Here is a 27,844-nt window from a genome sequence, read left to right on the forward strand (position 1 = left end):
TAGAGCCTTCCACAGTAATGTGCTTCATTTCAGAGTCTCAAAATAATGTTATTTGGTCTAGTCATTCAGGGAAACTTGGCATCATTGGCTTAATAAGAGCCCCTAATAGGAGCTGTGGCCGGCTGAAGACGAGGCAGTTTTTTTCCTATCCAGAGCAGTTGTGTTGAGCAGGTAAAGAGCTGCCAGCCGGCTTGCATCTGGATAGGCGTCCATGTCAGGAACGGTATGCTGCGAAGTCGCGTGCTGGGGCGTAGGGTTGGTAGTGCTTTCGGGTGGGTCCCGGTCTCCGAGGGGTCATGTTCATGTAGTCACTCTGGAGGATCCTACTCCTCTTACTCTTCATCTGCAGAAAAGAGAAGCATCACTGTGCAGGGGGCCAGGGAACAGAGAGAGACACAATGGGAGAAGTTCTAAGACTTGGGGGGGGGCAACTATTCAGAACATAGACTGTAAAACAAAACTGAATACACCTGACTTTATTGAGCACCTTGGACCTGGATAGTGACTAATTAAACCTAATTACTTTGGACTCTTCTAAATTAACTTGCAAAATCTGAATCAAACAGTATTTTAGATAAAAGTACCCATGTTACTCTCAATACAGTCATTTGATCTGAGTTCCAAAAGCATATCTAATTAACATACCCATTGTTGATATGTAAATACTTTTTTTCATTTGTAAGTCATTTTGATGAAGAACTTGTATCTAGTATAAACACTCAATATTCAATAAAAATAAAGCAAACAACCCAATTTTTAAAAAAACCAATAAATCTGAATCAACACTTCACCCAAGAAGACATACAAATTGTATGTCTAAATGCTTAACAGGATTTTCATTAAAAAAATGAAAAATTAAAATTACAATGAGAGCTGAAGGTTACCAAAGGGGAGTTGCACATGTACCCCAATATTCATAGCAGCACTTTCTACAATAGCCAAATCATGGAAAGAGCCTAAATGTCCATCACCTGATGAGTGGATCAAGAAGATGTGGTATATATATACAATGGAGTATTACATGGCAATGAGAAAGAATGAAATATGGCCATTTGTAGGAAAGTGGTTGTAAATACTCTTTAAGGCCCTTCCTCCTGTAAAAAGTTTAAGCATCTCCACTGCAATGTTCTTACATTAGTCATTTTGGAACAAAACAAGCTGTTTTCCATAATTAATCCAAGAGGACCTTCAGCCCTCTAGAGTTTGAAATAATCACAAATTCATAGCAGTGAAGTGCAAATTAGTGGAGAGTTATAGTTCCAGACAACCAGTTATATTCCTATTCTCTTATATGTATGTACACTTCTGTAAAGACAATACTGTCCTTCATCTCTGTTCCTCAGACTCAGCTCCTTCTGAATGGATGTCTACCAGGGGTAAACTCAGAGCAAGAGTATACTCATCATAAATCTTAGCAAAGTTTTGACTAGGGGTTAGGAGCATCTTTTTTGAACCGCAGTGATGTAAAATTTACATATTTGATAAGAGTCCCATAAAAATTCTAGAAATTGAAAGCTACCCAGATTTCTAAATTCAGAATTCTCTATTAAGAAAACAAAATGTCTATTTCTTGGCACCTAGGCTTCATGCATAAGTAGATATGTTGCATATCACTTGAATAAATAAGTAAGCAGGTGACTTCTGCCCTGGGCTTATTTTTATGCACTCCTCCCTGAGCCATTCATAATTTCCTTGTCAAACAGGCATGAGCAAGTGTTAAAGGCTAGAAAAATAGTGACCCCCACATTATCAAATACAGCTAACATGTTTTCTGTTCTCATCATTTGAATTCTCAGCCACATTCTACACTAATGATTCTTCTCTCCTTTTTAAGACACTCTTCCATTTTGCCTTCTGTGAGATGGTACCATCCTGGTTTTCATCCTACCTTTCTGGCTACTCCTTACCTGCCTCCCTTGCAAGTACATCCTTCTTTAAGTAGCCACTCAATGTTAGAGGTCCTTATAAACTTCTCTTCCACTCACTCCTTCGTCTCTTTCTATAAGCACTCTCATCCCTATTCACAGCTTCAACTACCACCTGTTCACCCAAATTTATATCTCTGAACTGAACCTCAAAGGCACTTCAGACTCAACATGTCCAAAAGGAAACTCAAGAGCCTCCCCTAAAGTCTGGTCCTCTCTCAGTGTTTCTGATCTCAGCGAGGGACACTACCATATATACAGTGGCCTAAACCAGACCACCTAAGCCTTATTCTTGACACCACCAGCTCCCTTATCCCCTGTTCCAGGAGATATTTGTCAGTGTCTGAAGATATTTTGGATTGTCACATCTGGGAAGAATGCTATGGCATCTAGTGGGTAGAGGCAAGAGATGCTGCTAAATACCCTCTGATGCATAAGGCAGCTCTCTATGACAAAGAATGATCTAGCCCAAAATTTCAGTAGTGCCAAGACTGATAAATTCTGATCATGAAAAAGGAATGGAATGAAAAGGAAGCAATGGATAGAAAATATGTGACCAAATTTAGAATGAATATTATTGGATTGCTTGGACCCTTCCTTTTTGCTCATACCCAAAGATAACTGATGATCTGAGCCTGGGAGCCTGGAAGGATACTGTTCTATCCATAGATATAAGACAAGACAATAGGAGGAGTAGATCTGTAAGAGAAGGTTACAAATTCAGCTTTGGTTTTTGGGGTTTGAATGATGGATGGATTTTCCAGCTGAAACTAAGAAGAGGATAGCATTAAACAGACATAATTGGGAGATTCATTCAAGAGATGTAGCCATGGAAACCACGTGGGTGAGGGAAGTTGCTCCTCAAACATCTTGGCTTTACATCTTTTCTATAAATGAAAGACTAGAGTTCTCTTGGGCACAGGGTTACGGCATGGCAGGAATAAGGGCAAAGAAATGTCTGCCCCCAAATAAATGTGGAAGGCTGCTAATGATACCCTGGCAAGAATTTTAGTACTTACTTACTCTGAGGACTTCTCTTGCCAGACTCCCAAATGTCAGTCTTTGCCTCCAGACACCCAAATACAACTATATCTGGTGGAGAGTCCCCAGTGATGAAGATGTCTTGAGTCTGAAGCTCTCCATGTTGCACAAAGACTATGAAATATCTGCTCAATCAGCTCCCATGCTTACTCTCATGCTGTTATCTGATAGTGGATTTAGTCCACTTAGCCTAAACACAAAAGTGGGATGGAAATGACACATGCGTGGCTGGGAACACCATACAAAACCCATAGTGTCCAGCTGCCTCTAGGATATGCCTATAGTGTGGAGAGTATTTGCCTTATGTGTCTGTGTGACTGGGTCATCTATTCTGCCCCCTCACCATTTCACTATGTCTGCTAAAGATGTATGACTTCACAACTTATCTTTCCTTACCCTTCCTCCACTCTCACCCTTACCTTCTTATTTTCTGAAAGCAACAGCAAGACAGAAGACAATTCACTTAAAGACATACTCTTCAAGAACACACTGAATTTAAAGGCATATGCTACCTATACACACACTATCTACATTCCCTACATTGTGATTCATAGTGGAGAAGATCATGTTTTTAAAAAGGTGTCCTTTAGACTAAGAAAAAGAATAGGTTTACCACTCAGCTGAGTGAATGGAGGATTGAGTGACAGTAACAGGTGCTGTTCTGCAGTAGCCTAGCAGAGGTTAGCTCTTTATTTATTTAAATGTCAGCAACAGGTCAAGAACAGAGATAGAATGTGCAGCTGCTCCCAGAAACCCACTCATCTTACAACGGCCTATGGTAGCACATCACAAGCACTCAGGAAGTTCTGGAAAACAGAAGCTATACCAAAGCACAATGTAGACCAGCCAAAAATAGGATCCCAGAATAGGACCCAGGAAATGGCTAAACTCTAGGGATCCCTGATGCTGTGGCTGTCTAGCTTAGCAAATTGGTGGTTGCTTAGATTGTAACAGCAGCAAGAAAGATGAAGCAAGGGTAAAAATGCTGTGTTATTCTACAAAAATGTAGATATATATATTTATTTATTTCACACCCTTTTGGTTAGAGAGTACAAAGACCTATGTTGAGTTGCAAATAAACAGTTCTTATTGGACAATCTAAATGACTACAAGAGACTACAGAAGGTAAGATTATGCCAACCACTGGCTCTTCCTAATTCACATGGAAGACTAAGCAAGTAGTGCTACCAAAGAAAAGCCCATAGCATCTATGATGCTTCCAATTTGAAAGTAAACTCTTTAAATTCACTGAAAAGGAGAAGCAGGTTTTGTTCCTCTGGGCAATTTCAGTCACTGAGGCTGGAATTAGTGCCTGATTATAGTAACTTACATTCTAATGCATATTTACAGTAAGTTTAAATGATGAGCAGCACCCTTCTGGCCACTGAAAGTCAAAGTAATTCTCAAAACTACTTCCTGGGAAGCCAGTAAATTACATTGATCCAGCTCAGCATATTACAGGGGGGCACCTGTCTTGGAGATGTACCCAAAAAGCTGCTGCACTTATATTTTAGAATCAGAATTCCCAAGAAACAAAACTAAAGACTAAGACTCTACATTATAAACTATTGACAAACACCACAGAGGTTCAAAAGTGGGATGAAAACACCAAGATCCAGAAAGATGAGGGACTCAACTGGCATCAGAGGAAGAATTTAGGCAATATTTCTCTACATAAAAGGCTCTCATGGTTGGACAACTTACAGAAGGCAAGACAGGTAGATATCAAATTGAGACGAGTATAAAGGATTTCTAGGAAAAAGCAGCTACTCTGTTCCCTACCTTGCAAAAGGTATAGATTAGGCAATGGGCAGCTTAACAAATATCCATCTGCCCTTAGAATCTTCCAAAATGCATGTGGGGAATGGGAACGATGGAGAAGCAAACTTTGGTAATAGGCCAACAGAGTTTAAAAGGATCTCAGGCTGGATTTATCACTGGCATGACTGTGAACCCAGAGCTGCCCTCCTCACCTCCACCCACGACCACCACCTCCAGCCTTATAACAATGCTAGTAGTAGTATCACTACTATAGGAATGCTATAGTAAATATGATGGTTTCACCTGTCATAGTTTCCATTGACCCTGTGTGGATTAGTTAAATGTGTGGAATATGTCTTAAAAACCTTTATGGGGGTTATCAATTCATCAGATTGACAAGCATTCATTAAGCATTAAATATGCTTAATACCAGATGGATGGTGACTATCAAGAGAAATAGTCCTTTGTCCTTGAGGATAAGAAATGACTCACACATGCATCTACTTATAGAAAAAACTCAAAGACAACATGGAATCAAAGCAGGAGATACTTTGTGTACATGAGGTTTCTGAGTAAGGAGAAAGACCCTTATTAAGGGAGTCCCAACTTAACAGTAGATATGGTCATCAAGATGTGTTCAAAACTTCATCTTTGAAGAAGGTAAAGAAAAATATGGCAAGTTTGTTACATGAACAGTTGCACAGTTGGTAAACTCTAATTCAGTGCTGAGAGCTCAGAAAAGTCTAACTCCCATTATAGTTTCATAATGACAGCAACCATACTTGGCCTCACAAAATTCAACTGCTTCAGAGGAGATAAAAATATGACTCAGATAAACAGACCTAGTTTCTTTGCAGGTTTGAAAGCATAATTTCAGTAGCCAAATTTCTCACAATTTTTGACCCTGAACCAAAATTGTTCGTTGGTTTCATTGCCTAGATTCCCAAGTTGCTTAGATTTGTATATGCATGTGTATGTTAAAGCTATTTTACATGTCATAATGATATTGCAAAACGGTGAGAAGAAAAGTACCTGGACCTAAGACTCTTAACCCCCACCCCGCAATATACCCATTTAGCTTCTTATTTTGCCTTCTAATTAGCACTTTCTGAAAATTAGAATTCACATTAGATTTTTCATCTCCAATACAGTTAAACAGGCTAAAAGAGAACTTACTCAAACCTAACAGGAAAATAATAGCAGTAATAATAACAATCACATGTTAAACAGAAAATAAACCACACAGGCACAGTTCTTGAACATGTTCAGATTACACATAGAGTGGAAAAGTTGCACAAAAGCAGTGTTGCTTCTCTTACCCAGCAAGCACCAAGAGCCACTGTTACTAGCAAGCTATAGAAACCTAGGACTCCACCAACCACCACCAGTGCCCAAAATGGCTTAGAAGATTCAGGAGACGGCTGAGCTGGACAAAGATGTTTCTCTGAAAAATAGAATAGAGTGGGTTAAATGACATGGGAATGGCACCTGAGTACATTTCCTTCCTTCCGAACGTTATGAAAGAACGGGAGATGGACCAAAATATGCAAAATATCACTAGCTTAGAATGTGCAGACTTCCTCTTTGGAATTTATCCAACCCCCACCCCCACCCCCAATCATGACCTAGTTTACAAGACTGCTGTTGAAAACCATTACTGCAGAGTGGTGCACTGGTAGAGTTGCATGTTACCTTTCACATGGATAATGGTCCCATTGCTCTTCTCATTGTCTATGTAAGGAGGTGGATACATGACTTCGATTTTGCAGAAGTAAATATCCGTTTGGTTAACAAACAAATTCCGGAGGTAGAATGTCACTGTTTCATTGCCCAGTTTCCCCTCACAGTTGAATCCTGTACTTGAGTGGAACTCAGGCTGATGGGAGTAATTTCCATTCACAACGCAGACCTCCACAGCACTATCTACCCCCTTATAAAGGGATGCCCGGAACTCCTTTGAGAAAAGGTTGTGAGTATACTTGCAGCTAAGGTTGACCTCGTTGTTGTATACCACAAGCCTGGGCAACTGCTTCACCAAAATCTTGTTTTCTGAAGGAGGAAAAATCATTTGCTTAAAACAAGGGAATGAAGACTTTTTTTTCCCCTAAAATCAAGATATATTATTAGCAAAATAAACAGATCTCCAGAAAAGGCTTCTCTTGGCAGATAAAGACGCAGAAGCTCTTTGGAAGACAGTACACTGAGAGTTTAAAAATTTACATTTTTATATTCTTTTCATCCTTCTTAGAATGGGACAATGGAGAATGTTTCCACTTGGAGAGCAGAATATGGTCTTCCATTGACACTAAGCACCACAGCTATGCATTTGGAATTTTCGAAACTTTACTAAGATTCCAAAGATGTTAATGATATTTAATTTTATTATTTTCCTGATTGAGTGGCATACTTAGAAATGGCTTTTAACACCTGACATAGATACACAAGTAGATTTGTTTTTAAGTTGTGATGCAGGCTTTGTGAATTAACTAAAATGTTTTGAACCATTTGACTTTATTGGCCATTCCAAGAGTAGGATGAAGAGTAAGAGAAAATACAACCCAGAGTTTAACTTACCTTCCATAGCAAATTCTGAGAGAAGCCTTCTCAAGAACTTCACATATTTGTTCCCTTAAATCACAGAAGATAGAAGAGGTATACAAGAGTTCCCCCTCTATGCCATTGTTCTACCTTTACACTATGCCAGTAAATGATCAAAGGATCTAGCAGCCATCTAGTTCAGTATTTTCACTTTTAAAGCAAAAAATCTGAAGCTGTTATAACCTACATGTGGAAAAGAGCATATCTATTCCATCTTATTTTCCACTATATCCCCATTGTCTGGCACGCAATGTATTTCTTTTCTTTTTGTTAATGACAGTTTGAGGCCTAGAAATAATAGATGATTTGTCTAACTTACTAAACAGATGATAAGCAAAACTAGGACTAAAAAAACCAAGTAAACTACAATCACCTGAGAAACAGACCACTTAAGCATTAAGAATCAACTTTACAAATTTCTCTAAATTTTCTATTACTCTAAAACAATGAATTTCTCTAAAACAATGAATTGCTTTGTGTCTCTGTTTCAAAATTTAATACAAACCCAAAACATTTTGCCATTATTTGGGGGTATGTTAATAATTGTCTATCTATTTCTATTTTCTTTTAAAATATGGTTAGGGGCATGTGGATGGATCAGTCAGTTCAGCATGCAACTTTGGCTCAGGTCATGATCTCATGGTCCATGAGTTCAAGGCCCACTTTGGGTTCTGTGCTGATAGACCAGAGCCTGAAGCCTGCTTCAGATTCTGTGCCCCCACCCACCTCTGCCCCTCTCCCATTCAAGCTCTCTCTCTCAAAAATAAACATTAAGAAAAGTTTTAAAGGTTATTTGAAGCAACATCCCACACACTCATAATGAAGAAACAAATAGAATAAAAATCTACTAAAACAAAACCTACAATTTAGCCAGGATTTGAATTTAAGTTCTCAGGTGTTTTGTTTTTGCTTTGGAAAAAACCAAGATGCATAGAACGAAATTGCTAATAGCTTTTCATCCCCTACATAGTTCTCAACACTGGTTGTATATCAAGAACTTTAAAAAAACCAAACCTATGTCCAGGTCCCATTTCCAGAAATTCTGATTTAATTAGTCTATGCTGGATGGAGAGGGGATTTGTATCCTCTCTTTTCATTTTTTAAAACAACTTACTGAGATACCATTCATGTACCATAAAGCCACTCCTTTTTTTTTTAAGTTCACCCTTATAAAGTATACAATTCAGTGGTTGTGATTCATTTTGTTTTCTTTGTTTATAGTTGACACACAACATTATATTAGTTTTAGTTGTACAAAATAGTGATTCAACAAGTGTGTAGTTATGCTATGCTCATTACGAGTGTAGCTATTATCTGTCGCCATACAACCTTATTATAATATCATTGACTGTACTCCCTGTGCTGTACTGTTTATTCCCATGATTTATTCATTCCACAGTTGGAAGCCTATCTCCCACTCCCTTTCACCCATTCTTCCCACCACCCCCATCTCCTTTACCTCTGGCAGTGATTTTTTAATTGTATTCACAAATTGTGAATGGATTGCCACTATCTGATTCCAGAATATTGTATTTTTCTTACCCCAAAAAGGAAATTCCATACTCATTAGTAACCACTCTTCATTCTTCCTTCCTTTAGCCCCTGGCAACTACTAAACTGTTTTCTGTCTCTGTGGATGTGCTTATTCTGAGCATTTCTTATAAATGGGATCATACAATATATGGCCTTTTTTAGCTGGCTTCTTTCATTTAGCATAATATTTTCAAGATTCATCTATGCTATAAAATGTATCACAACTTCATTTCTTTTCATGGGCAAATAATAGCCTGTTGAATGGATATACCACGTTTTGTTTTTCTATTAATCATTTGCTTTCACTTCTTTGTTATTATGAATAATGCTGCTATGAACATTCGTGTGCACATTTTTGTGTGGACATGTTTTCAGTTATCTTGGGTGTATACCAGGAGTGGAATTGCCAGGTCATATGGTTTAATTCTGTTTACCTTTCTGAGGAATTGCAGTATTTTACATTTCTACCAGCAGTGTATGAGGGTTCTGATTTCTCTACATTCTTGCCCACATTTGTTATTGTTCATCTTTTTTATTATAGTTATAGCCATATTCTAGTGGATATGAAACAATATCTTATTGTGGTTTGATATGCATTTCTCAAATGACTAACGATGTTAAGCATTTGTATGTGCTTATTAACATTTGTATATCCTATTTAGAGAAATGTTTATTCAGGTCATTTACCTACTTACCGAGGTTGCCTTTTTATTGTTGAATTGTCAGAGTTATTTACATATTTTAGATGCAAGTTCCTTATCAGGTATGTGATTTGCAAATATTTTTCCCATTCTGTGGGTCATCTTTAGTATTGTTATAAAAATCCCCCCCTTTGATTCTAATATTTAGTTAGGGTTGAAAATCACTATCATGTAACAGATTTCTCGAGCTGACAGCATATTATAATCATCTGAAATTTTAAAAGCCCTTGATTCCCAGGGCATTTCAATCAGAATCTCTGTGTACAGGACCCAGACATCAGTATTTTTAGTTTCTCAGAAGATTCTAAAATGCAGTCGAGTTACAGAATCTTAGAGTTGAAAACTCACTTCTTATCCTCAATTCATAGGCCTCCACAGGCTTTTCCAACCTCATTTCCTCAAACCCAAGCCTCCCAATTAGCTGAACTATTTAAATCAACATCTCAGCCACATACTGTGTGAGCATTACTCTCTCCATACTTTGTTAACTAATTTCATGGCCTAGAATATCTCCCTTCTCAGGATTACTGTCTGTATCATTTGGTCAGGTTCTACATTTTGAGCACCTCTTATTTCATATGCTTTAAGCTTTTGATTTGTGTGTATTTCCTCTACACTTCTAGTTTCCATGGCTTCTTTGAGCAAGGACAACCTTTTATGTTTCTTTGTATAGTACTGTGTGAATAATAGGATCTCATTAAATAATCAATAAGTGAAAGATGGTAATCTGACTGTATCATTGTTATCAGTAGCTAGGTCTAATTACCATCTCATTAAATCCTTACTCAAAATTTGTGTCTAAACAACTTTAGCTTCATTTAGTATTCATTCAAACACTCCCTAAAAGCACTGAATAGCACATGTAAGGAATCAAAAAGTTCAACCTGTCATGATGGGGAAATGCCACTTGTTTCTATTTTGTTTTATTTTGCTTGGTTTTGTTCTCTGTTTACATAGAAAGAATCATTGAGCCATCTCTGATAGGAAGAACCAAACCCAGCAAGAAATGCCAGCATCTCCCCTCCTTTTCAAGGAGTACAGGTTAGGTATTGGTATTTCTGCTTACTGAGCCCTCCAGGGATTTGGATTCTGTTTTAAGAGATAGTCAAATTCTTTCTGCTCTGCCTTCAAGAGCTGATTTAAGAAAAAGATGACAACAGGACTTCTTTGCCAAGGTAATAAAAGGGAGAATAAGCAGATAAACCAAGAAAATCTGGAGAGAAACCCTGAAAGGTTACCCACTTTGGCTTCCTTCTCCCAGCATCCACAGTGAGGTAGAGAGGAGAGAGAGGGAAGGAGCAAGAGAAGTTCTAGCATCTATACTCCAGTAGTTTGCTTAAAATGTCTTGTATAACTCAGAATATGACATCTACCCAAGATGCACACAGAAGAGAAAAATTTCCCAAAGATGAACAGGGCTCAGTTTCCTTCCTTGGGAAGCTTACAGTTTAAGGGGAAAGAAAGATACATAAACAAATGGCTACTTTTAAAATAGTGGCAGTGATCTGCACAGTGTTTCTGGGCATAACTGGAGAACCAGCTCAGGATTTCTGAAAGTGACTGCTGACCTGAATGTTGATGTATGCATACATTTATTCAACAGGTTTATTAAGTAAAAGCCTAGCTAAGATGAGCCCTTGTTTCAGGGGGTGGGGTGAAGTAGGAGAGTGTGTGGTGGGGCATGAAGCATGAGGTAGTGGACTACAGGGAATATAAAACAAAGAGAAAAAAATAAGAGTCTAGGCAGAGATATAAGGAGGTGAGAAAGAGTATGACAGATGTAGGGAATTAGAGATACCTCAATTTTGCTGGACCATGACTTGTAAAAGACAAGATTGGCAAAACAAGCAGGGTTCATAGCTTGGACTCTCTCTTGCAGTCAATGAAGACCTACTGAAGCATTTTAAGCAGAAAGGTGATTTCATTTTATAAAAATATGGAAGGTAAATTCGAAGAGCACAGGTAAGAAAACATGGAGACAAGTTAGGATACAATCATAGTAGTCTAGACAAGAGGTGATAGGGCCTGAACTACAATTACAAAGAAGTGGATGAACTCAAGAAACATTCACAGGTGAAATTGGCAGAACTCAGCATTGGCTTAGATGTGGTGAATGAGGGAGAAGGAGGAGTTAAAAATGATTGTCCTGGGGCCATACAAACCAACCTGTAATACTGTTTTCTTTTGCCTACAACTCTTCTTTACTCATTATGCTCAGAAACTGAGGTAAAGTTTAGATATCTAGTCTATGAAAAGACCTTCTTCCAGCCTAAAAGATCACTGAAAAGAAAATGTGAGTTACCTCCAAGGTTTCTGGGAACACAGTTGACTGCCTAGAATTTTGTTCAGTGTTTTTCTATTTTCACAAGGGAGAACTGGTAGTCTTTCTCTCCTGAAGCTGATTTTCCTTCACAAAGCATAATATAGTGATAGTGTTTTCCTTCTGTTTATCATGGAGCCTCCAAAGTCAAAACTCAACATGTTTAAGACTGATGATGAGATTTCTCCTGAACCTACTCTACATCAGCACCACAAATTGAGAAATTTCTCAGGGAAGAGAAATCCAAGATCCCAGTGTCTTGGCTGGCTGTTACATATTCAGTATTCTCCTAGTTGATGGCACATTCAACAACTGCTAAAGGGAAGGAAAAATCCTTTTGTGTGAGACTCCTTGTACTAATACTGTGTTGGGAAAGAGCTTGAAAAATATTGATTACATGGCCATTTGATGAAAAAGAGACACCTAATGTATTTGTCAATGTTTACTTTTCTCTGTCTTCCATGTCAGCACATAATTTTAAAATTAGGTGCTGTGCTTCAAGTGGTTTGCCAAATATGTGTGAGCGTGTGGCTATGGTTTCCTAGCTTAGGGTTCAACCCAAGTTAAGGATTGGCTGAATAGAACTCCTTGTTTTCAACATTTATATCCTGATAGCCCTTGGTCCCACCTTGGTTTACGTCAATCATTCAGAGAAGTCTAAGTGTGAAACCATCTCACAGAACTTCAAAATCTACATCTGCTTTGAAAAGACCCTAAATGAAGAAAATTCATTTTTCGTAGTAGAAAAAGATAACCAATTTCTCTAAGTGATATTGAATATATGTGATCATTATAACTTATAGTAGACACAGTAATTCTGATTACTCTTATTTTTTCTTAAAATGGAGCATCATAAAAATGTACACCCCTTAAGTCTAGGGGAGTGGGGTAATAACATGGATATGTCATAGCAACCAATAACGGAAACAACAAATGATGTTTGGCTTTGATATGTGTTTTGGTTCTCTGAGTTTCAGGGAATCCACAGTACTTCAAATAATTTAAGCGCACATTGTAAAATTTAAGAACATACCTAGACTCACCAAAAAAAACTAGAGAAATATTTAACTTCTCCATACTAACATTTATTTGATTCCTTTTTGCTTTTTAGTTCATGCTAGGAGTGAAAAGCATCCTTCTTGGGTTAATTTGGTTTAGCAGACCTAGCCTTTCCCTGTGGATATTTGGTTTCCTTCTTGTGAGTAGTTAGGCAAGGTCCACCTAGGTCAAATCTACTACATTAAAAGATAAACATTGTCGATCCAACAATTGTATTTGCTTCTGGTTTCAAAAGATTAGTTTGACTGACATTTCTCTAACTGAATTGACAAGTTGTTTTGATGATGAATTTAGTGCTTTGCTTTCAAAGCCTTTCCTAGCAGCTAAATCAGCTAAAGCTGTGGGGACAGGAAGCTGTAACCTCAAACCTCTCTCCCTCACAACTCCTCCTTAACAACAGGCAACATGAAGAATAAGATTGGAGGTAAAAAGGTTCTTATCTGCTCCTTATAAGCAAGGCAGTGAGAACTAAAAGATTTCCCACAGATAATCTGTGAATCTTGTGATACAGTTGACTTTTGGAAAATTGGAAGTTACATGTGCATCCATGAGAGCTGGTTATAAAAAAAAGTCTTTCTTTTTTAGCCTGTTGTAAATGGGTCAATTACTATATTGATAGCTGTTAGCTCTCTGCAGACACGGAGGGGATAACCATCCCTAAGGTGTGGTTCCAAGCACCAGAGAAGGAACCCTGACCCTGGGAGGACCCTTCTCACCAGCTCAGTTACTGCTTGGATTTCAAAAGAAGATGAGTTCTAAAATGTTATGTATTTTATACATCCACCTAAATTAGTAATTGTGGCCTACAGTCATAGGACTACAAAATACTTTTTCCTATTTTATCTCTTATGATCTCCACATAAACCTCTGAAGTAAACAAATAGGGCAGTCATTTTTGTGCCCATTTTATAGATAGGGAAACTGAGGTTAAAGATGTCAAATAAGTTGCCCAAGTTTTAGGACAAGTGACCTTAAGGAGGTGGCTCATGCTTCATGACTGCTAAGGTCTTCTTTACCCTCTGCTGGGTTGCATCAAAATTTCAGTACAATTTTGGTGATTGATCTTAGATCTTCTCAAAGTAGGACTGTATAGTTGGATGGTACTAGAAGTGAGAGTTAGGAAGGAAAACAAGATTGAATAGGGGACTAAATGGAGTGGGATCAGGACAAAACCAAGTTAAATTCAAATTTCTCCACCATTTTGCTGGAGTACCATCATGTAAAAAGTGCTCAGCTGGAAGGAAGATCGGAGGTGATCTAAGCCAACCTCTTCTTTTATAGAAGAGACATGAAAATGAAAAAAGTAAATGACTTTTTAGACCAGACCACACAAATAGTGGAGGAGCTAAGATAATTTATTATTTTATGTTTCTAGAAAGAATGCTTAAAATCATGAATGAATAGAAAACTTTGTGCATTCAGGAGAGTCACTTGATTTCAAGGTCATATTTAGAAAAAATGTGTTTGGTTTTTTTTTAAGTTTATTCATTTTTCAGAGACAGAGACAAAGCATGAGTGGGGGAGGGGCAGAGAGAGAGGGAGACACAGAATCCAAAGCAGGCTTCAGACTCAGCTGTCGGCACAGAGCCCTATGTGGGGCTCTGAACTCACAGATTGAACTCACAGATCGTGAAATCATGACCTAAGCTGAAGTCAGGTCCTTAACTGACTGGGCCACCCAGGCACCCCTAGAGTAAATGTGTTTTCAAATTTTGTTTACCTGCAATGTATGGGCACAGAACACTTTGCTTACAATTTCAGAGACTTCCTGAGAGTCATATATGGGTCCCAGATAAGGCCTGTGGACAATATGGCTGCATGAAATGCATCTTATAAATTATTTCGGATCCATAACCAACAACACTTCTTCAGCTCTTATATCTGAGCTTTCCCAAGTATGTACAAACACTTTGAACATGAACATTAGTCAGTATAATAGTCACGTTTCAGTCCAAACCTCACTAGGCAAACTCAACGTCAGCACATTTGTGAATTACATATACGTATCATGTTTAATTTATGATACACCATCTTTCCTTTCCTTATCATAGCATCACAGAGAAACAGAATGGCACCTAGGGCTGGTGAGCCAGAGAGTGGAGTAGACAGCACTCAAGACTGGAATTTGCACTGAGACATTAAGGAAGCAGTAAATAGAGATATAATACATCTTTAATTGGCAATGGGATTTTCTTTCAAAACCTCTCAAGAACTTTATTGGGTTCCATCTCTGTACATCACAATCAGAGGGGTTTTTTTGCAGCTTAAAAATCAGATCGTAAGATCCTAATCACGTCGTTTCCTTTTTTTAAAATTCTGACTGAACAGAATTTAACGTGTCAGGCAGGAACCCAAGAAAATGAAAGCTTTCTATTTTCAACTATCTTGCCCTGTGGTGTTTGCGAACACAGTTTGAAGGTGACTCTGGTTTCCTTGGGGTACGGTACCTCCCTCCTGACCACAGAGCTGGTGAAGTTACTGTAACTTTCCTCTGAGTATATTTCCTGTTCAGGCCTAGGATACCCTTTAACACGTGGCCGTCTGACCACTTGCTTCATTTTAGGCTCCATTAGGGCCAGGCTTGCTTACAGAACTATCCAGTGTTTGCTCAGGAAACTGTAAGACAAACTGTGCTTTATGGGAGGAAAGTGGTTCTTTTCTCTGTCTGTGGCTCTGGTAACTCTAGCTGGTGGCTCGGCTTCATACAAATGTGAGAAAGAGGAATACAAAACCCTCATCAGACTTTTGCCATCTTCTTTGAGCTAAAAACAAAGCTAAGAATGACCTAGCACACCTTGAATGGCTCCAGACTCTCTGAAATTCATGTTAAAATGAAAAAAAAAGTAATAACACACATTACATTTTCAAAATAACTTTGTGATTGTATCATCTAGTTTATTAATGACTATTGTCTTGAAACTCTTCCCATTTTCACAAGGAATAAAGATTTAAGGAAAGTTCCTCCAAACAAAGGGCTTTGAAAAAGCCATGTTATATTTTCAAATCCATATATATATATATATATATATATATATATATATATATACACACACACACACACACATATATACATATATACATATATACACATATATATAGTTTTTAGGATCCCTGTGGAAAACAAATGGCACAATCAAAACTGGGCAATAAGAGGAAGGCTTATTTATAAAAGGATTGTTGTCAAAAGTGTGGAACCACAGGCAAGTGCTAGAAACTGTGGCTCATGGCAGCAGAGTTATGACCACCCTTAGGTCTAAAAAGGGCATGGACAGGGTAAGCCAACCAGAACCAGAAGGGAAGAGAATCGTGTAGAGGAGGCCACCATGATAGATGCAATGACTTTGTTCAGAGAAACAGGCCTCGGGACCAGCCCTGCCCAAGATTGTGTGTCTGTAACTATCAGTTCTGTCAAGCATGTTTACTTGTATCCAGAGGATGATTTGTATACAAAATCTAGATTCCTTAATTTGAACAGGTACAAATAATTACAGGTCACAATAAAAACAGAAATAGAAACCTAACTAATAAATTTACTCAACAAGCTGCTCTTAACCAGCACCAACCTAAGCTCCACATTTCACCCTCATGGACACAGGCCAGACACTCCACTGTAGAGGACATTTGTTCTTATCCTTTTAAAAAACTATTGTGCTCCATGCAACCGTCAGAAAGTAACTCAGAGGTCAAATAGTTCAGTAGCAAAAAGTCCCATCTGAGCACCTAGTCATTAACTCTGAAGAGAGAAAAATTATCAAAACGATCAATGAGTGCTTTCTGAAAAGATATTTCACCATGTCAGAAAATTGTTCTTTGGTATTCTGACTTCTGCAATGACAAAGTCATGCATTTATTCAGCAAATAAGTTATAGAACAAAATGTACTAGGTTCTTGGGAGATGTAAAAGACTCAGCCTCTTTCTTCTAGGTGAAATCCTAAGGCAAATGCACAATTAGCTACACTCCAAAGCCACATATGGTGCAGGAGCCCTGTCACAGACAGTAGCATGAAAGAGGCCTTATTTCCAGATGAGATGATTCTGGAGGCTTTTTTGTAGACAGACTGACCTTAGCTGGGCCATGAAGTCTGGGGCAAATTTAGACAGACTAAGATCAAGGGAATGACTATTAGTATAAAGATTTATTGGTGACCAGCAGAGCATTCCTTTCACAAAAAGGGGAAATAGGTAAAGATGGCTGATACCAATCATAGAGAGGTTTTAATGCCAAGAAAGGGCACCTGGATTGTACTAGAAAGGCAATGGAAGGTGTTGAAACAGCTGAGTTGAGAATGGTGTGGTAAGTGCCCCTTGGAGAAGGTTAACACAGCAGTGCAGAGCTCATTAGCTGGAGGAGGGTGGAACAGAGGCAGAGACCAATCAGAAGGCTATTGCAATAGCTTTGATGTGAGCTCATAAGACCAGAGCTGTGGAGGGGGCTGGGATGGAAAGGACAAGAGGTTGGTGCTTGGTTGTGCTCACTGGTGGACAAGAATCAGAAATGACCAGAGTTTGTGGGCAGGGTGAGGGTGAAAGCAGAGGCATTGTTAACAAAATTTGGTAAGTGAAGAGAGGAAATGTATTTGGAAAAAAGCTGTTGGGTTCAGTTTTAGATACACTGGGTTTAAGAGGTGAGTAAGGCATCCTGAAGGAAAGGTCCAGAAATTAGATGTGCCAGACCAGAGCTTAAGAAAGTCAGAGATAAATATGTATATCACGATGTCATCTGTATGAGGATGACAGTTAAGAGTAAGGCTGCTGAAAGCCATTGTCTGCACTATCATCAATCCCTACCATCCGGACACTGCCCAGCAGTGCAGAGTGTGAGCACCCCAGGACTGAAACTTCCTAAGCACAAAGAGACACACATGGGCATGATGTGACCCAGCCCCTACAATTCAAAAGTCCTCAATTGTCCTCTCAGCTCCTAATGCTAGAAGGAAAATCTAAGAGGCCAACTAGGAAGATCACCTTAACTTGTACAAAAGCCACTGAACCACTCCCAAATATCCAATTTTATTTCCCTAAAAGATTGCCTGTAGTCCAAATGGTAGGTAACCAGGACTTTATAGCTTTCTACATAAACAGTATGATGATAATTCGGCTTTACATCTCCAAAGGGCCTCCTCACAACCACCTTGGCACATACACAATCTTCTAGGCAAATGTCATGACCTAGAAGTTTAAAACTAATTACTATGTTGAACTTTAACATTACATAGGAAGGTGGAAGAGAGGGAGAAAAGACCAAGCCCTGCCATAATTTCTAAGCATTTTAGTACCTAATGTCCTAGTTTGCAGTCTCTTCAAGCAATTTCATAGATGTCTGCTCTGCAATTAATTGTATTTTCTCTTTCAGATCATAAGAGCATCCACAAAGGGGTGGGTGGCTGAGTTGCCTCATTAGAGCAGATAAAAGCCAGCATTTCTTATTCCATGTAAGAAGCATTTTTAAACCAAAAATAGACCTAAGATGTCTTTAAATCCAACCCCTCCCATATCAGACAAGGAAATGAGGGCCTAAAAAAGTTTTGTCACATTTCAACAGACTAAAGCCCTTAATCACATCCCCCTACCTTGAGAGTCATTGGCTTTAGCTTTTAAGTTTGGGGGAAAAAAGGTGGGGGAGGGTAGAATAACAGATATGGCCTCCCCAAGGCCAAGAACAAGCTGCTACATCCTTGTTCTGAAAAACACATGGAGATCTGAGATTAACTTCCCTGACTGGACATTGGAGCCCTGCCCATGGGCAAGGTTGATCTGAAGCTTATGATCCTCTTACCTCAGCCATGAGCTGAGGCCAAGCCTAGCCATGTTGTTCATTTTTGAAGGCTCAAGCAAATTTAAAATACAAATGGGCTAAGCCTTCAAAAATCAGGTATGCATGATCCAGTAGCTCTTGTTGATACATGTTTAACACTAATGTCTGTTTTTAAAGAATTACATATACATACATACATACATACATACATTTAATAAAGTTTTTAATGTCTGGTATGCCAGCATGGAATCATTCATCAACCGTAGCTTTATCTTAACATACGTATCTCTGATCCCATAAATCATTTCTCTTCTCCCCCATTCTTCTGAGATGTTTATCTTCCTCTCTCTAATACTCCCATCCTCTAGGCCTAAAATCTCCTTCCCCCATCTCCTGGAGAAAACTGCTTCCATTCTCCTCTATTTTTCTTCCTTTTCCTCTTTTATTTCCTAATGGTTTTCTTTCCCTTCAACCCCTTCAACACTGCACACTCACTAATTCACTCCCTCCCTCAAGAATAGCATTTGACTCCTTCCACATATCAAACATAATAAAGTCATTCCATTTGCAAACATTTATTACATACCTACCATGTATGAAAAAGTGGTAGGCATGATAGGTAATATAAACTCCCAATTGTCTCTACTTTAATCTATCAGTTTCCTCTCTTTCCACTCTCTCTGCTTTCTCTCCACTTTTTCTTGACCTTTTGAAGTGTTACCTTCCTTCCCCCCACCCCCATTCTATCTAAGCTCCAAAATTCCAACTGTCCTCCTTTGAGCCAAAACCAATACCTTCCCAAGCCACCATTCACTTCTCCCCTTCTATAATTAATGCTATTAAGCACTGTCTCTTTTTGGAATTCTTTCCTCCTTTGGCTTTAGTGTTGTTCTATCAAGACTTATTCTCCTCTTATATCTCCAAACACATTCTATGTCTCCTTCACTGGCTCATCATCTTCTTCAGCTGACTGCTAACCAGAGCTCTTTTCCAGATTCCATTCAACTCTGCTTTTATACAGTTATACTCTCTCCTTTCTACTGCCCATTCATTCCCATGACATCAGTTTTAGCCCAAAAATGAGGATTCCTAGATATTTTCTTCTTACCCAGCTTCCACAGCATCAAATTTGTACTGGATATTTTTCTGACATCTCAAGCCCTTACTTCAAACTCAGTGTGTCTAAAACTAAACACTATTTAGATCCAAAACTCAGTTGCATAGCAATGTCTTGATCTCAGGTGGCAATACCACCATTCCCCTGTTAAGCCAAAAACCTTGACATCACTCTTGATCCCTACTTCTCTTTCAGGCACTAAATCCTGGAATTTCTACTTTTCAAGCACTTCTCAGAATAGTCATATCTTTGTGTCCCCACCTTTGCTACCCAAATTCTAATCTGCTACCTCTTCTCCCGCCAAAGTGCCAAGTGTTACAACATCAGCTCTTTGCCATTAATCTTTCCATGCATTCTAGACCATCCTGCTTCCAAAAACTTTCCAGCTGCTTCACAATGCCTTGAAAATGAAGTCTGAACTTGCATTATCAGTATTCAATCCATGGTTTGACCTGATTCTATCCTAACTTTCCAAGCCTCCTCACATTCAGACTGACCATCTGTTCCAAGAACACAGAACAGTATTCCTGGTTTAATTTCCTTGTTTGTATTGCTTCTCCCTCCTGAAGTAACATGGAATTGGTAAGAATATGAACCCTGGAGCAAGAGTGTCTAGATTTACTCACTAGCTGTATGAGCACAGGCAAGTTGCTCTATTTGCTCCATGCTTAGGTTTCTGTTTCCCCATCTTATAGATAAGATACTCATAAGAACTGTTTCAAAAGAGTTCAGGGAATAATAAGTGATTTAACATAGGGAAAGCCAGGTAGAGCAGTATCTGGCACATTATAAGTGCTAAATAAGTATTAGCTAGCAATTATTATTAATAACATCACCCATTCAAATCCTATTTATTTTTTAATGTCCACTTCCATTCCCACCTATCCATAAATGTTTTCATTCTTTATTAATCTTACTAGAATATTTATGTTATGAATGAATGAGTAGGGACTCATTCATTTCCTTCTTTGGGTATTTGTTGAACACCTATAATGCTTCCACCACTGTGCAAGATAAGTTATAACTTCACTGTGTTGTGAAGTTATCCTGATGAGTAAGACATGATTCTGCCTGCAGAGAGCTCACAGTCTAGGAAAGAAAAAAAAAAAACAGATAAAGAGACATATCAATGCATAATAACTATTTTGGGAAACCTGAGAAAGAAAGAAGTCCCTCACTTTGCCATTTAGGATCTCAGAGAAGTGAGAGGTGTAGGGGATATTTCAGATTACAAGAATAATGTACGCAAAGTCATTAAGGCACCAAACAGCATGAGGAAGTAGCCCCGAGTTAGTTATCTGTCAATTATAGTCTTCTCAATTGGATCATAAAGTCTGAAAGCAGAGAGAACTTGGTTAATTTTGCACAAGCGGTTCTTGTGTGCTGGTGCTTATAATGCTTTTCCTCTTTTTATATTCCTTCAGACTCCAACAGAGATTAAAATATAACAGAGGTTTACTAAATATTTGTTAGGTTGAGTTTTGTTCTGATTGGGACTCCTCTTACAAGTCCAAAGCACAGTTTGGATGCCCAAAAAGAACCCCTCAAAAGAGGTGAACCTTGCATTATATTCCTAAAGTGAAAAATGGGTAGGCTTTGGATGGGTGGAAAAGGGGAGAAAGTTCCAGGAGGGATGCAACAGAAAGGGCATAAACACAGAGTTCAGGTGGGTGAGACTATGAAGAAAACTGCAATATTGGGTTTGAGGATCCTATATTAGGGAATGAAAGAAGACAGATTGGATAAGTAAGATGGATCCAACCTAAGATCATCCAAAAATGCCAGAACACATTGCAAAGTCACCTTTCCATTTTTTAAAAATGTTTGTTTATTTTTGAGAGACAGAGCGTGAGCAGTAAAAGGGAAGAGAGAGGGGGCAGAGAGAGAAAGAGCTCTGTTAGCACAGAGCCCAACACGGGGCTTGAAGTCACGAACTGCGAGATTATGACCTGAGCTGAAGTCAGCTGCTTAACCAACTGAGCCACCCAGGTGCCCCAGCAAAGCCACCTTTCTACCACCATCTTCTAGGAACCATCAACACAACTTGCTTTTCTATAGTTGGAGAGATGTCTAAGTTTTCACCTATCTCTAAATATCTGTGGTTGAATCCACCACTTCTACGGATGCTTCTGCTTGTATAAAACAAATTACTGTGAACAAAGAATCATTCTCAATGATGCTAAATGAAAGAAAAAATTCCTAGAAAGATTTCACAATTCTCATTTGTACTTCACTGAAACTCCAACTGGATTTTTATATCAGTCACAGGACCTAGAATAGCACACAGAAGATGTTAATAAATACTTATCAAATGACCACATAAATGAAGACCTGTCTTGCTAAAGTATAAGAAAAAGCAGGCACTTTACAGAACAAGGACCTTGTAATAGTCTGTTTTTAGTCCTCCCAGGAGCTCCAAGGTGAAGGGAAACATTCTTCTCATATGTGTCCATTCTTGCCCAGTATCTATGGGACAAAGTCTGTGGATCAGCAGTGAAACCCTCCTGGACCCAACATTGCTAAAGCTGGTCTTAAATTATGTATCCTCTTTATTAGTAGTGTTCAATATCAAAGAAAGTCATCACATCACATGAAAGTTGCAGATATAGCCACAGTGATGTTCTGACACTTCAGCATCTGTCAAGTGTTCTTACGCAGTGAAGAAATCAACCTCTACCTTCTCAGCAAGTAAAAACAATAACGACCAAAAAAAAAAAAAAAACCCCCACTCACCTCACCTCAGTTCCTAACAAAGGAATCTATGTCATTGTTAAAATTCAAGACATGTTAATAATTCAGACTCTTGTGTGAATGAGTGGGTGATGAACAGGAGTTCCTGCTATAATCAATACATTACGTGATGAATTGCGAGCCACAAAGTTGACTTCAGTACTGCTGAAAAGGGGTCCTGATTAGATCATAGGTCAGAATGAAGTATGAGTGGGTGACATTTATGACACCATCAGGAACCATTAACCCAGTTACCTTGACAGCCGAAGTCCCACAGATAACAAAGATGATGACAAATGCACAAAATGACGGTAAAGATGATACACAGATAAAGTTGCAGCTCAAAGTTAGTAAGAAATTCTCCACGACAGTGCAGCTTTTCATCCAGTAATGAAACATAAACACACATAACCTGCATAGTGACACACAGACTAAATCAAGATGCCTATGACATCAGTATTGAAATACTTAGGCCAAAGAAGTCTAAACTCTCTTTTTCACATCATCTAATAAGTGACCAAGTAGTCCTTGACCCCATCCAGTGTTCCTGTCTTCCAATGCCCAGAATCATGAAAATGAGAGTAGCAAGCAAGAAGTTTGACACCTACTTTGCAATCACTTCTCCCTGAGGCATGAGTTGACTTCTCACCAGCTTCAGGGACGAATTCTTACATAATGATTCTCAGACTGAAAGCTCTGGGTACCTTTTTTTGATGATAACACCATGTTAAGACCAAAAGGGTCAAGAAATTACCATAAAAGAGACATAGATTCCTTAACGCAGCTTCAAAAACCAGAGATCCCTTCAGTCGGTCACAAAACCACACAGCTGTCATTTTTTCCAGGAGTTCAGTTAAACCATCTGCTGAGGAGAAAAGCACCAGCCTCTATGAAGTTCCACAAGTAACAAATTTCTTGAAGAAAAAGGGAAACAAAACTTTAACCAAGATGAAAGGGGAAAATTAAAGATTTTATTCTTTTCAGTGACCTGCTGTAAAATAACGGTGCTTTGAAAGACCCCCTGCCCTCAGAAAGTCTGCAGTCGTGCACCCTTAGCAATGCCTATACCAGGCACTAGAGAGCTATTGTTTTAGAGACGGTAGACCACAAATGGGATTTTCTTCTAGGGTATTGGTGGCATAAAAATTTTCATTTTGTAAATGTCAGCACACTGCATACAACAACTACTGGGAGGAAAATATCCACATGTTGTAAAAGCCGAATGGTAATCATGTGGCATTTCTCCACTCAGGAAAATAAAATGAAGACATTAAAAGGGAATACAGTCTAAAGAAGAGACAGCAAGATCCCCGCCTCCCGCCCATACAAAAAGGTTTTAATGTGAGAAATTCAGAGTTATGATCGCAGGTTCTTTTCTAATCAGTCTGTGAAAATGACTCACTCTATTCCTTGGTATTGATATATTGATACTGATTTTATGGTCCTAGCTATAAAAGTCCTGTCTGGGTGGTTGCCTTTAAAAAAAAAAAAAAAAAGTACTCCTATCGTACGTGTGGGAGTAGAGTAAAACAAATTCTGAAGCAATGACTGTACGTTTGAAATGCCCATCACATTTACTGGAGATGACAAAACACCCAATCAATTCTCTTAACAGTCAGAAAAACGGGCTACAGTACAGTGGGTGTTATGCAGATACAGCAGTTTGCTGATCATATTGCATTTTCGATGCCCATCTCTCAATCTTATCTTCCCTAAGCCCAGCCTCACAGCAACACTTTCCTGTGACAGCATTCTTTTTGTGGACAACGACCTCAGAGGGGTCATTTGCTGAACTAAAAATGAGGTCTGTAAGTACCTTGTTTCATGCCTCTATGCCTCTCTCAGAAAAAGAAGTGCCAAGGAAAATGCAAAACCTTTGGAGAAATCCATCGTGTTCAAACTGGACATTTGGACAGTTTATTTGCTGAGGTTCAGGGAGAAATGAAAAGAAATCCTCACATAGAAAAATAAGTGGTGTTGTCCTAATTTTTGTCTTCATGTTGGGTGATTAGCCTTGCTGAAAGATCACCAATATTGGCTGAAAAGTCTATGAACTATGCCATCTACAATATGCACACTCCTTCTACCTCAGTCACGACATGGGTCTCTTTCAAGAAACTGCAGTTGTAAGCTGGACTCCTATTTGAAAGTCCAACAAAATTCTCTCAATTTGTAGATCTCAACTGCACACTTACTCAAATCTGGTAGAAAACATGTGGCTTTTCTAAAGGATTTGTCTGCATTGAAGTTTCCTCATGCTTCCTAAATTATACTTTTTAAAGTTAGCTGTAAAGATCTTTCTATAGCATCATGAAACCATGAAGAATCAGGTTAGGTTTAATTTTCATAGAATAAGCATGTTAAGCTATGCTGTGAGCAAGTGAGTTCAAATTTTTTAATTAGTGGATAAAGGAACTGTTCTTCACACACATACACACCTTAACACAGACATACCAGTAACCTCTCTCAGTCCTAGGAAGGACAGTTCCAGTGTGACAGAGAATCACCCTATCTATCATTTCTTTGTGGAGGGAAAATACAGAGACAGAAAGCTCATGGCAGGTTTTGCACCACTGATTACAATGAATGGATCTTGCATTTTTTTATGTTGTGGTTATTTTTTCTCATAAGTTTTCTTACTGAAAGAAGCATTTCAAAGCATCTCTACCCCTACTTCATTAGATTGCCACTCAGTATCAAATCTTAAAAGTTATTATGGGGGCAAATTGGCATTTGAAATGCAGATGTATCTCAAAGTAGAAAACAGAGGTCTCATATGTGTGTATCCTTAATGGCATTTTTAACTACTCCTCTTTCAATAAACATTCTAAAGGGAAAATATAAAGCTTTGAGTCTTACAAAAATTATCTTCAAAAGAACTTCAATGAGTTGATGACAGATGGCTGTCCACAAAACACATCAGGAAAGTATTTTTGTATACAAATTCTTAAATAGTTTCTTTGAGAATGAGGCTTGTCTTCCCTTTCTGCCTATCCTTTACCGTGTAATAAATTGAGAAATTTTAAATATCTTTAAAAATTTTAAAGATCCCTTAAAAATAAGTTTAAAGACTTTTTTTAAAATAAGTTTTTAAAATTCTTTTAAAATATATTTGGTAGCTTTCAATGCTCGGCACCAGATACTGAGGCATAACCTAGATCATCACCGGCTCTGTCTTTTGTTGTATTGGCACATTTTATTAACACACACAGATTGTAAACGTGCTCACCGACACAAAAGGCAATGAAATAGAGGGTGTCTATATAACTATTTCACTTGTGCAAGTTGGGAAATTATACCCTTTCGAGCATATGCCCATGATATTAAGAACAATAGCAAATAAGGCAGTCTCCACACCACCAAAATAAATGAGAAAGAAAATTAAAGATACTGACCACTCAACATATCTTAAAGGAAAAATAATTATCCTACTTAGATGTGCTAACTAATCAGTACAAATCCTGAGCCAAGTGGGACATTTTTCAGGTTCTGAGAACAAGTTGAACAAACACCTATCTCCAGCCCACCAAAGCAACAAGCTCTTTCTGTTTGGAACTGTGCTTTTCCAAAGATGATTTAACCCTGGATATATCTGGAGCTATGAAATCATAAACCACATCACATTAGGCAGAATATTGTAATCATCAAGAGCTGAAGAGTCAGATTAAGGTGGTTCAGACCCTGACTCCAATAACTCATATCTGTATACCCTCAGACAAATTAACATCCCTATGCTTTGATCTCTTCATCTGAAAAAGAGTTCCATTATAATAGCACTAAGTGTATCATCCTCCTCAACATCGTTGGGAATGTAAAGAATTTAGTCTAAAATAACAGATTTCAGCCAATTGTAAAAGAAACTAATTTTTGTTAGCATTTAGATTGTGCCACCTTCTATGATGACTCCAGAATTTATTCTGACACACTTAATTCAGTAGACATAGGAACTACGACTAACATTCATCCTGCAAGCCAAGCACTCACTGTGCTAAGCATTTCACACAGATTATTTCATTTTATCCCACAATGACCTTGAGATGAGGTTATTAGCACTCCCATTTTATAGATATGAAAACTGAGGCTCAGAAAGTTTACACGCTAGCCTAAGCTTAGCTAGTAAGAAATGGATCTGTGATATGAACCCTAGCGGTCTAAACCCAGGGCTTTCAGAACCAATCCGCTTATAGCAATTGTCTTAATTTTTTAAAAGCATAATTTTTATGGCTTCCTGGAACACTGTCAACTACTAGCTAAATAAATCTTACTTAATTCCAAAGACTGTTTCTTACAATATTATACTGTAGACTGAGAACCAGTGAATTTCTAACTAACAGGTTGCCGTGTTAAAGCAAACTATGTTTCAAATGTTCACATTTCATAAGTTGTCTCAAATTTAGGATAAGCCAAGCCAGTCGAAGGCTCCAAAAGAAAAACTGAGTGGAAGAAAGAAATAAGAAAAGTCTTTACCTGTTACTTGAATTGAGGGGAAGAAGCTGAGAGCCAGAAGCAGCCTGAGGATCATTGTGCTAATGGTGGGCCAGGGCTCCAGCCCCTCCTCCCCGAGGAGCCCAAAGTGTGAGGGCAGCTGAAGAGGCACCTGCCAGAGTCTGAGTTTCTCCGTCATCCACAACCACCACCAACTCAGGGCACATGATCAAGGGACTCAAACCACAAGGCATCATGACTGCAACATTTCACACAGGATATTACCTTGTTTTGATGACTTTAGACTTTTCCTCTTCTTTTAAAGACAAACTTTTCTTGTCATTGAAAAAGAATGTCAGTTACTCTATGATGGGCTGATGAGAATTATTTTCTGTACACAGGTATCAGACCTGTGGAATAGGTGCTTGAAACCCAGCAAGAATTTAAGGGCAGACAAACAAAGTATTCTCAAAAGAGGAAGAGAGCCAACTGCAATTGATAGATATGTATAGCATGAGTAGAGATTGTGTCCAACAAGAATTATAGGATTTGGGAGATATCCCTATTGGTGTTGGGAGGAGTTATAAATATTAGGAACTGAACTTTTGTGTTAGACGTAGGTAGCTCTATGGAGTATTTAGCACACACGGCTTAGTTTATACCAAGCCTCCCTCAACTCACTTCCAAAATCTTTGAGGAACACACCCACATGCAAGTGCCAGCCCAGTGAATATGTGGAGGGGCTTCCCTGAGCAAAGGGAGAGTCAAAAAGTTTCACATATCCAGAGGGGACAGTAGTGTAACCAAAAGCCCCTTTGTATCTTCCTAGGTTCCTCAAGAAACCATTCAAGGTTAAGAAAGAGGCATGAACACAGGCT

General features: G+C 38.5%; 1 protein-coding gene across 2 annotated transcripts; it reads right to left on the reverse strand.

Moving 5' to 3' along the window:
- On the reverse strand, window positions 1-27,179 carry CD28 (CD28 molecule). Of its 2 annotated transcripts, XM_029934010.1 has the most exons (5): window positions 27,009-27,179; window positions 7,302-7,355; window positions 6,420-6,776; window positions 6,047-6,171; window positions 1-343 (listed from the first exon to the last, which is right to left on the reverse strand). In XM_029934010.1, exons 1-5 carry the CDS (start codon window positions 27,163-27,165, stop codon window positions 215-217), a joined length of 822 nt encoding a protein of 273 aa, XP_029789870.1. In that variant the 5' UTR covers window positions 27,166-27,179; the 3' UTR covers window positions 1-214. The 2 variants fall into 2 exon arrangements, with proteins under 2 accessions (XP_029789870.1, XP_029789871.1); XM_029934011.1 differs by lacking the exon at window positions 7,302-7,355.
- Between the last annotated feature and the right edge of the window lie 665 nt (window positions 27,180-27,844).

This window comes from Suricata suricatta, chromosome 3 (assembly GCF_006229205.1).
Source record: "Suricata suricatta isolate VVHF042 chromosome 3, meerkat_22Aug2017_6uvM2_HiC, whole genome shotgun sequence".
NCBI lineage: Eukaryota > Metazoa > Chordata > Mammalia > Carnivora > Herpestidae > Suricata > Suricata suricatta.

Excerpts from the sequence above, each read along its gene's own strand:
- CD28 (XM_029934010.1), bottom strand. The coding sequence starts at position 27,165 with ATGACGGAGAAACTCAGACTCTGGCAGGTGCCTCTTCAGCTGCCCTCA. Across the intron at positions 7,356-27,008 it reads CCCCTCAATTCAAGTAACAG|GGAACAAATATGTGAAGTTC; the intron begins GTAAAGACTTTT and ends CTGTGATTTAAG. Across the intron at positions 344-6,046 it reads TGGCTCTTGGTGCTTGCTGG|ATGAAGAGTAAGAGGAGTAG; the intron begins GTAAGAGAAGCA and ends TCTTTTCTGCAG.